At 41.7% G+C, this 14104-nt stretch overlaps 1 protein-coding gene across 1 annotated transcript in view; it reads right to left on the reverse strand.

Moving 5' to 3' along the window:
• myo3b (myosin IIIB) overlaps window positions 1-14104 on the reverse strand; it is an 89925-nt gene that overhangs the window by 22180 nt on the left and 53641 nt on the right. Inside the window, exons 27-34 of the mRNA XM_050048245.1 lie at window positions 13782-13859; window positions 11414-11619; window positions 7814-7925; window positions 7530-7692; window positions 7045-7125; window positions 4549-4645; window positions 3111-3165; window positions 2081-2204 (exon numbers count right to left, since the gene is read on the reverse strand). Of these exons, the coding sequence (XP_049904202.1) occupies window positions 2081-2204; window positions 3111-3165; window positions 4549-4645; window positions 7045-7125; window positions 7530-7692; window positions 7814-7925; window positions 11414-11619; window positions 13782-13859 (916 nt within the window). The remainder of the gene's footprint in view (window positions 1-2080; window positions 2205-3110; window positions 3166-4548; window positions 4646-7044; window positions 7126-7529; window positions 7693-7813; window positions 7926-11413; window positions 11620-13781; window positions 13860-14104) is intronic.

Raw genomic sequence — 14104 nt, forward strand, 5'->3', positions numbered from 1 at the left:
TCTACCGTTTTTTTCCCCCGTTAAATGGTTTTTTTTGGGGAGTTTTTCCTTATCCGCTGCGAGGGTCATAAGGACAGAGGGATGTCGTATGCTGTAAAGCCCTGTGAGGCAAATTGTGATTCGTGATATTGGGCTTTATAAATAAAATTGATTGATTGATTGATTGATTGATTGATTGATAGATAATTGTTAGAAGTATCTTTTAAAAATGAAATTTCATTTTTGTTCATTCTGGAGCAGCTAACTGATTTCTTCTTTCTTTTTTCAAGACAAACACACTAACTTATACGAAATTCTTGTAAAAACAAGGTGATTTTTCTTGGAAACAATTTGAAATTCTTTTTAATTCTAGACTGACATTACTAGTGATATGTACCATATAATATAGGGGATTTTTTTTAATTTTTCTTTTTTTCCTGGATAGTTTCACCTCCCAATTGCTCTAAAAATCCTTTAAATTGAACAATCTGAGCAGCTCGAAAGTCATTTCCTCACTGAGGCCACAGCCTGTAAAGACAGGTCGCAAGTGGACATTGCTTCATCTTAACCCTTTAACCACCTTTAACTCTGAATCTCCACCAGCTGAGGTGTCTTTTTACAGTAGAAGTACACTTTCAACAATCTGTATACAACAGTTGACATATAACAAAAACACATTTTTAAACCATGGTTCACTTTAGGCTTTAGGGTAAGTGGTCAAAGCGGTTAAATTAGCCTTTGTTGGTTCATTATTTCCAGTATTATCAGCATCACCTTAAAGTTCCTTCTTTAGTGACTATATTTCCACTCGGGGATTGTTTTGGCTCAAACATACTTCTGCTAGAGATGATTAATCAGGTTGGGTTAAGTACAACTAATTTTTAACACAATATCCCAACTCAAAATGTGTTTTACCAAACAGCTGAGAAAACCATTAAAGGGTTAAGGGGTTGCAAGTAGCCTTAAAGGTTGGGGATCAGTGCATTAGGTGATACAAAGTAGAGCACTGTCCTTCGTGTCATGGATAAGAAGCTCATGACATCATCTAAATACTTCATATTTGAGCTAATTTTAGGCTGAGCAGGAACCTCAGTGCAAATGAATGTGACTCTTACACATTAAATGAAACCAATCTTAGGTTGTTGTGTGTCAAACTACAAAGAAATAATAAAAACAGTGAAGGAATTCTGCTTTTATTTCAAAACTCTGTGTTCAAAATGCCTGGAGGCTCTGGTGACACAGGACAAAACATACAAAATGCCCTCATACTGGCATTTGCTGCAACGTTTCCCTCCATAATCACTCTGACATTATAAATTCATCAAACACTGCCTCCCTTCAGCGGCAGTGATGCCTGGGAGCGGGGGTCACCTGTACGCAGCATTACCGAATTAGCCGCTATCTAACCCAGACCTGCTGTGGCGTGCTGACACTAATCCTGGGCCCGCTGGAGAGCCCTGTCTGTGTTACATTATCATGTCTAATCCCCGTAATCTCTCAGCCGCGCCGCTAAACGCTATTTCACCTCCGTCTCTTACCTCATACCGCTCTAATAACATTAATGAAGGGCCGGGCCCCCATTACCCAGGTTTCCCCAGCGGTGGGCTGGGTGACGGCCGTAATCGGAGGCCCCCTGCACAGCCACCCACTCAGCCTTCCAGGCAGCAGGAATTAATGTAATTCATCGCCTGGGGCAAAAAGCAAACCAAACATATGTTCAACAAATCAGGGTTTGTGTATTTTCTTGTCACCGTTACTGTGCAGGTCTATTAGAGTCATTGATGAGATCCTTAGTGAAGGGCTCGCCGTGCGGGAGAATGAAAGCTTTGAAGTGCTCATGCCACTTCCAAAGACCCCCCCCCCTCCACTTGCCATGAGACGTTTATGATGAGCTGACCTGGGTTATTAAAATACCGCAGAAATGATCACCCATAATGCTTCTCTCTTTTTGCTGTCAACAAAGAATGGCAGCAGAGGATTGGCTGGGATGAAAGGTTGAAAGGGGCCCCGTATTAAAAATGGCACTTTATCCATTAAGGCGGGATTTCTGCTGTCTCTTTGTGTAATTACCTGCACCCGCCAGCTCTGTGCTCGGGCTTACCTTGTTTACACTGCATGTCTCGCAGTCTAGCTGTCTCCCTGCAAGGCTTCGTTACACTGTCTTCTGCTCTGCCTTTGTCTCTCTTGATGTCTTTCACTTGTCTGTCTCGGCTATCGAGGCCAACCTTGAAAGAGGAGGCGTAAACACACCCAGAAGAGCAATGTCAATGAAAGCAGCGGAAAAATAGACACAAGTTAAAGCAAGCTCTCTGTAATGTGTTTTTTTTTCCTCTTTTCAATTCACTCATGTAGACGCTGTATTCATTTATTTACAATTTACAATTTGGCACTCATATAACTCAAACCCATTAATGTGCTTTGCAATGTTAATCAAATGCTAATGCAATTGCATATCCCCCTTTACTAGCCCTACCTCCTAGCAAACAGCACCACACTGACTTAATTGTGAGGGTAAAAAACAGCTCATACAGACTTCCTCTCATATTTAATTTTATCTTTGAATAAAAGAGCTATAGGAAAGTATTAATCTGCTTAACATTTCTAAGTACATCCTCCAAAGGATTTTGCTTTTTTAATCTTACATATGCTCAGCAGAGTTACTGGCAAAAACTGTACATTTTCCTCATTTCATCCTTTCAACATCAAATGGTGAGCAGCAAAAATTGGATCAGACTTCAAAGACTGTGATGTGCTCCAAGTCACGGAGTGGCTCTTCTATTTCACATATTGAATCCGAGCAGGATATCAAAGTGCTACCAAAGAACCTCAGGTCTTTACTAAAAAAGGGGTCTAACATCTGTAGAAAGAGGAGCGCAAAGACAAATCACCTCAGGGAAGAGCGAGCATTTATTCTCAGCCGTGAATTTCCAGCCTTTTGATTCTCTCGTTCCCGTACCACCCTGTCTTCTCCGCTGAGATGAAGGTTGGAGCAAGAGAACTCTTTTGTCTCAAGGACTCAAAAAATTCCCAAAGAATAATCTGGGTTAAAGCTGCTTTGTAGAGGAGCAGCATTTTACATACATGGCTAAAGTCGGGCGGAAGAAAATGCTCATTGATATTCTGTTACTTACATTTCCTCTATGTATGTGATCCGTGTGTGCCTCTTTGCTCTTTGGGCCGTTAGACCTGTGAAAGTAAGACACATTCATAATTGAAATGAACACAGACTGTAACACATATTGTAAGCATCTGTTTATGACGCAGTAATGCAGAACTGAATTGTTTTTGTCTCCCTGTTTAATGGCAAAAGCAGCTCTGCTTTATGATCATGCAATTTGCAGAGACAAAGATGTGTTTCTGTGTGTGATCACTCAGTGTTGCATTATTTAAAAAAACAAACACCGAATGAGACAACATTTGCAAACACAATGCCGCACACCAGTCGCAGTCATGCTTCCAGTCAAGAAAAACAAAATCTCATCCAGTTTGGACTTGGTGATGCAACTGGAGGCTCTGTTATTTGGATGCAAACACCGAATTCATGCGTGGCAGAGAGGAGGGATATCAAAAGGGAAAAGAACAGCATGTAGGTGAGAACATAGATCTTACAGGAGGAAAATGGGCCAGATCATGTCAAAATAAATCTATATGGAGAGATTCCAACACTGATTAAACAGAATTGTTAAGTGGAGGTTTGAAGTTTTTCTCACCAAGGAATATGATTGTAAACACGGAGAGAAAAATCCCAGATGAGGCTCTGCTCGGTTCGAGTATACAACAAGCATAACATTTTCAGATGTGTAAATCTTGTATTTTGGAGTTTGAGTCTGGAGAGAGATGCACAGCGTTGACCAAAAGTCGCCCAAGATTTGAACGAGATCCCTTCTTCGCATGACTTGGTTTAAGATCAGCGCTGATAGGCAATGCAACACAATATTTGTCCTTACCGTCATTTTCTTGCGTTCTTTTTTGGAGCTCCTATTCATTTTAGTATGTAACCTCAAAACTAACATTAGAGAATTTGTAACAACTGACATGTGTGAGATGTGGTGCAGAGGAAAGCTAAACATGGAGCTAAAAGCCACCATTGACACCACGTGTGCTGCTGTTCAGTCGGTGGCTGCTCTCCTGCTTAGCACATACTTTCTTAATGACTGGCCTGCCCATATGCTGAATAAACGCAAAGTCTTCAGCTCATACATCTGGAGACCAGTGCAGCGCCCAACCCCATTTGTGGTCAGACAAGTGTGCTATCTTGGTGGAAAGATATTTATTACGTTTATAAAACTGAAAGAGGTGGTGCTCAGGGAGGAGCGTTCTCTCCCGCTTGAAACAACAGTACATTACAGTGTGAGAGGAGCCTGTCCATTGGGACTAAATATGAGTGACAGGTATGAGACCTCTTGCTCAATGGGCCGTCTCTAATGGTGGTCTCATTTGAGGTCATGTGTGGAGCCTATTCTCTGCGCTGTATGGAGAAACAGTAAAGGCGTAACAAAAATCAAAACTGCAGGAAAACACTCTTTCAGTGAGAACAAACCCTGAAGGACAAGAGATGTCAAGGCTCACCCTGTTTGCTCTTCCTTGGTGGTCTTTCCTCCAGCCTCAGGGTGACTTATGTGCCCCTGGGGTCCGTGGTCCCGGCGCACCTGATGGCCCCTGTAAGCTGCACAGGATATGAATGTCAGACATGCTCTCACATGGTCAGAAAAACATATTCTTCCCTCTGCCAACAACACACATAGAGTCCCAGGGTTCCTACAGCCTAAGGCAAGTTAGATTTACGACCTTTTTTGACACCAAAAATAAAATATAACGACAGCAAACAAACCAACAAACCAACAAAAAAAATCATGAACTGACAGCAACAATTTGGGCAAATGTATAAATCATGATATTTTCATTCCAGTGAAAAAGTGAGATAATCTACTTCGAATTTAAAGGTCTAGTGTTTCGGATTTAATGGCATCTAGTGGTGAGGTTGCAGAACTGAAACTGTGTGGAGAACTACGGTGGCTGGTGTGAAAACACAAATGAGAGAGAGCCAGTAGAGCCGGTGTTAGATTTGTCCATTCTGGGCTACTGTAAAAACAAGATGGCGGACTACACGAAAGAGGACCCACTCAGCATGCAGATATAACCGGCTCCTTCTAAGGTAACGTAAACAAAATGATTCTTGTTTTCAGGTGATTATACACTAATGAAACATAGTTATAAATATTATATACAGTTTCTGCCAATAGATGTCCCGAAATCTACACACTGCACCTTTGATATAAAGATTTTTCTTAACACCTTCTATGCATGGCGGAGGTGAGGGTAGAGAAGACCTAGGGGAGCGTTGTGATTTTGTGCATGTGAGATTTTAAAAAAGGTATTACATTAACCAAACTAAGCTTCGTACATTGCCTTGCACTGGTTCAAGCTATGCGGTGAAATCTTGGTTAAATAGCTTATTTTGGTTCAATCTGTGCTTCCCCATGTCGTCCAGGATACAGAGCAAGCTAGCTAGCAGTGTGTAGCGAGTGTTGTTGCTTCTGCTATCCTGATCTGTGTGAAATTGTGGCATTCAGTAAACTATTTTTAAAAAGTAGATGTTACCAACTACTTTATGATTTTATAACGCAACATCAGAAAAAAAAACAAATCACAAAATCCTACCTTCCACGTTTTGGCAAATCCTTTAAGAGATTTTAATACCAATTAGGGCCTTTTTTAAGATAAAGGAATTCACTACATTTTTTAAGACTTTTCCACTGAGGCAGTTATCGAATGTAATTGTTGCAATTGACACAATCCACAACAACTTAACGAAGCACTAAAACAGCCTGTGAAATGTGTTTATCATCCATATGCAGAGTGCAGTGAAGCAGTGGGAAAACATTGTGTGATTATTGAGACATACTGGGCTCAGATGGATGGTAAACGGAGCCTGCTGACTTAGTCCATCAACGGGCTTTGTGTTTTTCTTGTAAAATTATATGCGCAGGAAAATAAAGCTCAAGTACATTGTTGAGCCATGGTTCTATTTTGCATGGTCTAATCTGATCGATGGTGAGCATGTCCCCCAGGCCCCGCTGAGATCTGAGAAGCCACCAGGCTCATACATTTGAAAGGCATCTGTTTATTTTCAGAATGCAAATGCAGCCCACCTCAAAGGCTATAAGCTGCAGAGAACACACAATGTGAATGTGCTGGAGTGCTCCGCCGGGGGGCTGAGGCCCCACTTATGTCAGGTTCAGGTTCTCCCCCCCTGAACCCCAGCGGCCACACACAAACACACTTCTCTAAAGAGAAAGACAGCGGCGACAGAGAGGCTTTTCTCACACCAAAACCATGTTTACCCATTCTGCAGCGTTATTTACAAGGGTTTTAATGGAGGACATTTACACAAGGTGTGCAGGCGACTGAGATGCTCCATGTGCCAGATGAGGGCAGCCCTTAGGAGAGCTGGGGGAAACAATGCCAAATCTCCTCCCCCTGCCCTCCTCTCTCCTGCCCCTTTTGGCACCCTCCCTTGTCCTCCAGTGAGAGGCTCCAAGGAGGGGGGGTGGGACCCAGGAAGGTTAATGTGCCCACTTTGATCTTCGTCAAGGCACACTGAGTAAGAATTAATTTACATTTCAGATGAAAAGGTTGACAGTATAAAAAGGCATCTTGTTTCTGGTATGTGAGAGCTGTGTAATAGGCCAGGAATTTGAGAGAGGAAGTCGTGAGGAAACAGAAGGGATAAGCCCCTCTCTTGCCTTTACTGGGAAAGAGATGAAAGGAAAAAAAGGATCTCAGTATGCACTGTTCTTCTGAAACATGGGGACCAAATGCTGCCCAAACTTTCAAAAGCTTTTCTTTATGCATTATTAATTAATTATTACTGTTTCGTAGGCCACTCATTGAGATCAAAAAGGTGTTTCACAAAGACGTACGGTTTTCAGGCCTTTATCCCTTTTTCCTTTTGAAAACGTATGAAAAAGTGGCGTTTATTTCCACCGAACACATGAGAAATTCCAGAGGTCCGCACTTGAATATATGAAGAACTTCAGAGGAAAAATGTAAACATTTCTTTACCTGACTGAATGCGGATAGCAGCCTCTTCCCGCTCCTTTTTTATTTGCTTGTGGTTCTGCCGAGCAACATAGCCCCTCCAGGCTAAGAGGAGAAAGAGACAGTGTGTGTGTGTGTGTGTGTGTGTGCAGGAGATTGCTGACCTGCCTCTGTGAAACAAAATAGACTGCACATACTACACAAGATCCCACTTCAAAACACTGCTAAACCAGGTGGCAGAGGGATGGATCCCTTTGAACTCTCTGAGGTCTTATTGTCTGCTCTGAAGCATTGCTCTTAACCCTTGTAGGTCAAGCTGTGGTTATCAAACTCATCTCTTTTATGAAGACTTGCCGGCACATAATAGACTGGAGGTCACTGAGAAACTAGCGGTCAGATTCACATCAAATTTGCACCTGTTTCATCGTTACGTGGTAGCAGAATACATTTTCACGTTCATTTGCAATGATTCTTTTCATCTGTTTACTGTTTAATTAATACTGGTGTACCTGACTGGATGATGATGGCGCTGCGGTTTCTTTTCTGCCTCTCTTTTCGGTAACGTCGGGCGCCCAGCCAGCCTTTAGTGTAAGCTTGCATCACCACCACCCGTGCTATCACCTCCCTCAGCAGCAGGTTGAGCTGCTCCACATGGTAGTACCTCAGAAAAACCTGACAGGATGTTCAGCCCAGGTTAGAATATTCCACATTGTATTGATTATAGCTAAAATGAATCACACAAACACAGATTTCTTACATTTCTTTTCTTTTTTTGGTGTATTTATCGCATTACCTTTGTCTTCCCCAGCACCCAGGCTTCCAGTTTGGCCCGCTCCAGTATGGCGACAACGTTCTCTTTGCTGGTCTCAGGCATCTGGTGAGCCCGAAACGCGAGGTAATAATATCTATGAGGGCAGGCACAGGGTAAAAGAAAGGAAACATTTGATCTTATGTGGTTACAGCAGTTTAAGAGCAGAGTCAACTTGTAGCTGACATGGTGTAATCAAGATTTTGTGATCAGATGATAAAATTAAAGCTTAAAATCATCGATCAAGATTATATCTGAAAAAAATGAATATAACAGTTATCTGATCACCACTTAAGGCCCAGTGTGTGGGATTTATGGGGATATACTGGCAGAAATTAAGTATAATATTCATAACTATGTTTTCATTGGTGTATAATCACCTGAAAAAAAGAATTGTTGTGTTTTTGTTACATTAGAATGAGACATTTATATCTACATACAGCAGGTCCTCTTCCACGGAGTCCACCATGTTGTTTCTACAGTGTCCCAGAATAGACCAATCAAACACAGGCTCCATTTGCATTTTTCGTGTTGGCCACCATATTTGTCCTACACACTTGATACTCGGGAGAAGTTCAGTTGGTTGCAATCTGCAATCTCACCAGTAGATGTCACTAAATCCTACACATCAGACCTTCACGGAGTGTTGATGCTGCTATCTTTATTTTGTCATCTTTCTTTTTTTTTTGGAGTTTTCAAGAGGGAATCCGTAAAACACAAAAGACACAGTGTCAGGAAAAAAGAAGATGTTTTTGGAATTTGTTTTTAGAAATTCTAGTATTTGACATTTTGGGTAACATGTTTATTCGCTTTCTTGCCTGGAGTTAGACGTAAAGATTGATACCACTCTCATGTCTGTCTAGCTTAGCTTAGCATAAAGACGGCAGGATAAGACATCTAGCCCGGATCTGTCAAAAGCAGACACAATTCATCTGTGTCACCTGCATAGACTGTATGTAAAGGCGGACGAGATGAAAGCTCCCCAAAAGTGAAGCCAAAACATCTCAATTGCCCCCTGGTGGCTGGCTGCAGTATAGGTCATAAACCCCGGCCCCTACATGTTAGCAGACCGGACATGGGCCACACTTAAAATTCGATGAACACCTCAAATAAATTTTTCCTAAACATGGTTTTTGTCATTTTAGGTCATTCTTACCACACTGATGTATGGTCAAGTGTTCATTTTTAATTAACTATATGATGCAATAAAAAGGGGGATGACGTCATGATTGGCAGCTATGTGCCTCAATCAGTGTGCTCAAGATCAATGGCGCTGCTTGCAGTTGGTCGGACGGGTGTATGGATGGGAGCTTGATACAATGGAGATCGCTACTGCACAGATTCTTGCTCCAAATTACATCACAAGCGCTAGATGGCAGCGTTTTATTCATTTTTGTATAGTGGGATAAAGTGACATGCTGTCCATCTATGGTTCTGACCCACTGGGAATACTCTTGCCTAGATGAGTGGCAAAGGAGGCAGGACATGAAGCCAAAAGTATGCTGTGGTTCTGGTTTTTACCAGAAATAAAACAGCTTTTATTTTATGAGGAATCACACTGTCCTCTCTCTCATTAGTGGTGGCTTCACAGCAAAACATTCAGACCTAGTCAGAACAGTGCAACTTAGCTTGCTTATCCAGCGCTAGTCACATGTGTAAAATATAGCGGCTGTGGATGAGAAGCCAGTTTACTACAAGTTAAAGACATATTTAAGGTCATGTTCTGCTTGTTCAGAAGTTGTTTGATAAATTGCAGTTTAAGACATGCGGGGAGGATTTGAATATCTATTTTTAAATTTCCATTCTTATCATTTTGGTGATGGTGATTTTTCTTTGGCACTTCCTAAGACCTTTGGGGGACACCAAAAAATCCTCTGTGCAGGACAAACCCATGACTGATTACAAACACAGAGCTCTTCTTCAGTAACTGACAAGACTTTAAAGTAATTTAACCCAACACTGGTCAAAAGAAGAGACTAGATATCTTCACATCTTTTTCCACACTAGATGCATCATCATAGCTGGAAAATCGCCTGCTCAGTCACAGCAGAAAAATGAGCCTGACTGAGACATGAGTCTTCCACAGAGGCTCTTTGTTGGAGCTCTTTTGAATGGATCATCGTCTCTTATTTCAGTGGCCACAGAAGATGCCCATCAGCCGGGGCCTATCAGTGTTCATCAGCTCCACTCCATGTTTATCACTCACATTGTCTGGATCCGTCCACTGATCCTCTTGTTGTAGTTTACAAAATACCAGCATAGGACAATGTGGCTCTAACTGTTTGCTCAGGGACATCAAGGCTCCAAAACGACTGGTTCATCTCTTGTGTTCTGGCGTTGGTCAAAAAGAAGAACAACAAGAAGAAAAACTTCTTTGAACTCCCCTCCCCGCCTCGGTCTACAGCCTTTCATTCTAATTCCTGTTGATACCTGTTATTTCTTTGATGGTAAATACAAAGCACTGCTTGGCAACATCAGACGAGCCTTTGATATGAGAGCACAAATTTAAATCAGTTTTCACTAAAGGTGCAGTTTAGCCGTTCGGTTCTGCCTGTATGACTTCTGCCTGGCTCAGGTAGGATCATATGGATTCAATAGCGAGGTTAAAATGTAGTCTGAAGTGGTAATCCTACCTCTCATTCACACACACTTCATGCACAGGTGTTGTTGGGAAAACAGTGACATCATCCGTTCGTTTTTTTTTAAGGTTTTCCAATAATCAAACACTTTTTAATATTGGGACCAAAATGCGAACATGCAGGAAAAAAACATGGTCATTCAAAGTTTTAGGTCACCAAAATTAAGCACAGTTTTTAAAGCTTCCCTAAAGCAGTGAGACTAACCAGCCATCTCAAAGTTTTTTCCCTACAGGCCACAAGCCCGAGTTAATTAAATTTTATATCAACTTAAAGTCTCCACATTAGAGGTGGCTAGAATATTTTTCAAAGGAAAACTGATCAAACAGTTTCCTTGCATTTTCCCACAGACTCGTATTAAGTATGTGTATTTCTTCCTTAACGGGGCTCGGAGGTGTACACTTTATAAATTTGGGGTTGGACATTTGAACAGGAGTGTGTATCACTTATTAACAGTTATCGTATCCTGTCCCACATTTTTAAAAACAAAAACAACACCCTTACGTAAAGCCCACCCTAATGATGGAATCTTGTTTTAATTGTGTTCTAATGTAATACCAATGGGACACGGAGACTACATTTGAGCTTTTCCAGGTCAGCGAGCTAAAGAACAAACTCTTTATGAATAGTAAAAGGAAATCCATTAAAATGCATCACCCCTTATAATCACAGTTCCTCCCTGTTTGAATTTTATCCATATTTTCCAGACTGGTGTATCCACCCAGTTAAAAGAGCTGTTGGATTTTGTCTTGCACGATCACTAATGACTGCCAATTAGTCAGCCTCTTGCTCTGCTCAACTTGTACCCCCATCTAATTAAAGAACCCGTGTTTTTGTGTGATGCAGAGCACGGCTCGCTTGTTCTGCACTATCTCTGGGGTTGTGTCGGCACTTCACATGTGTGCGTGCTGCAGAGTGGAGGTGTTGCCTGTCTTTACATCGCTGTTACCTGTTGACAAACTCTTCAAACAGGATGCGGTGGGAGTAGCCTTGCCGACGGATGTTCACTGTCTCCAGGATCCCGGTGTAGCGCAGCTGCACCATCACCCTCTCCTTGCAGAAGCGCAGTGCCTGCCTGTCATCATTGGGTTTGATGCAGCGCACAAAGTGTGGCTGACCCACCACCATCTTAGACAGCAGGTCCATCAGGGAGTACTGCAGACATACAATGAGCCAACAATAAACAACAGGCAGAAACAAGGCAAGGAATGAGGAGCTATTATATAAACAGTCTGGTGGTGCAAGGACAGTTATAAAGATCTGCACTTAATTTCAAGAATCCAACTTTTTCCAGCCATAGATGTGTTTAATAACAGAATACAAGCTATTAACTGCATTAATCAGCCCCAACTGTATCTGGCAGATGTCTTTCATTCTCATATAACAAACAAATAACTGAATTAGCTGAGGATTAAAAAAATAAAATTGTTATTTACAGTAGCTTTACAGATTGTGGTTGTGTTTAAAAAATGTTAGGCAAGAGATACAATATGATTGTTGAAGCTGCATAAGCTTTGTTTTTTGCCCTGGGGGCAGCGGAGCCTAATATCATATCTACAAGTCATGGCTATATAGAGCTCCAACATATTCTCACTCCCACCTCGTCACATGTTGACGTTTGGTCATGGGCCTTCCACATCTACATACGACATGAAAGGTACACTGGGTATGTTGGTTGTTGATGTTCTGGGACACCATGTCAAGTTCTGCCTGTTACATGCATTGTCTTCTTTCAAAATACACTTCTGTTTTCACAGGAAATTTAACATGAACATACAGTCTCTTTCAAAATAAACGCACTACGTCAGTACAACACTGCGAATTGAGTTTTTGTCCTTCAACAACAAACACACATTGTTGGGTTTAGGCAACAAAAGTACGTGGTTGGGTTTAGGGTTGACTTTAGAATCTTACGGGATGCAAACACCGCTCTCTCTGGTGAAAGTTGGTGTTTGTTGGATACATCTAACACCCCTCCCGCCAGCCCCAGTTGGACTTTCAGTGCCTTAACTGTCATCCTTGTCCCACCGCGTTTCCCCTGGCACTGCCGGGTGCCATTAAACTATAATGGCAACCGGCCGCGTATCATGCCGATGTGAAAGGACGCCTTTTTTGTTGGTTTCTGACGTCGCAAGTCACTGCCCAGTCCCCGGATTTTGACAACTTCTTATGATGAATGTGTAAATAATTGCTTATTTATAGATCCAGCAGACACAGATCAACATTATCAGTCATTTGGAGAAGAGTTACTGGCCACCTGACAAATGTAAGCCCAATATTCACTCTCCTTTTAGCTCTGGTTTGGTCTTTACCGACTCTTAAGGGAATTATCTGTCTTTTTAGCTGCTAAATGCTCCACTGCTTTATTTCTACCAAACCTACACTCGCCAACTGTGTCATATGGAAGCGCGCATCTACTCACAAACGAGACATTTGTGATCTTGAAAGCACGAGATGTACAACTCTTCATCTTAATCTAACGCAAACAATTCAGGTTTTGTATTTTGGTGCATTCTTAAAAAGGTGCACGCATGTTATTATAAAATATGAACTCTGGGTCATGAAGCTTCCTGAAGTGTGCACTGCTATGTCCTGCAAATCCACACCCCCCCAAAAAATCTATCTTTTTAACCGCTAAATTCTCCACTATTTTTTTCTACCAAACTACACTTGCGAACTGTATCACCGCGCAGATAAAATGTTAGCTGTAATGTTAGCTAGCTCAGTGGTGCTAGATGAGCTAGCAGCAGATGCATGCTTCCTTCTGTGCGGTGATACGGTTGTCATGTGTAGTTCTGATATCAATAGATGCTCAGCACAAACAGGCTTACAAGGCAGACTATCAGTTCCCATGTATACAGGTGTGACACCAAATATACAAATTATAGAAAAACATGAATAATACATTCTGTATGCATTTGTACGTGACATGCATCAAATAAACATGATTGAATGCATTACTATTTAGCGTAGTTTGCCTAATTTTCCAAATTTAGGAAATAAGATAGTCCAACTTCTTATTTTCATCTCATGAAATAATTCAGGGTGTTTACTGTGCATTCTTACAAAGGTGCACACATTTTAAAATAAAGTATGAACGTGCACTCAGAGTACTGACTGAGAGGTCATGGAGCTTGCTGAACCCTGCGTTGCTTTGTCCTGAAAAACCACGCCCATCTGGGTGAAACACAACATTTTTAGGGAGTCCCATCATTTTGTTGAAATTGGCAGAGTTAAACTGTTATTTCTAAAAAAAAATTGTGGAACATCCTGTACGTGTCAACAAAGTTAAACAGCATAAAAGAGAAAACACATACACGGAAATAGGAGGCCACAGTCTGCCTCCTCATGTTGGTGGTTTCCTCTGGGTGACGCATCATCTCCATGGTGTCCACCTGAACACAAACATTCACAGTGAATACCCCACATTGATAAACAGGCCAGACTCAGGCCAAGAGCATCACTGCAAAAGCAGCAGATTCAAATGAGATTCAGTTTGTTTGCAACCTGGCATCCTCGGTGGGCTCAGTAGAGATAAAGGTATTATTACAGCAGGTCTCCTTCCTCTAAATGGGCCAGTTGGGAATACACAGCTGTACTAACTGTGCCGTCTGTATAACATAGCCCCATAAACACTTAA

Source organism: Epinephelus moara, chromosome 7 (assembly GCF_006386435.1).
Source record: "Epinephelus moara isolate mb chromosome 7, YSFRI_EMoa_1.0, whole genome shotgun sequence".
Classification (NCBI taxonomy): Eukaryota; Metazoa; Chordata; class Actinopteri; order Perciformes; family Serranidae; genus Epinephelus; species Epinephelus moara.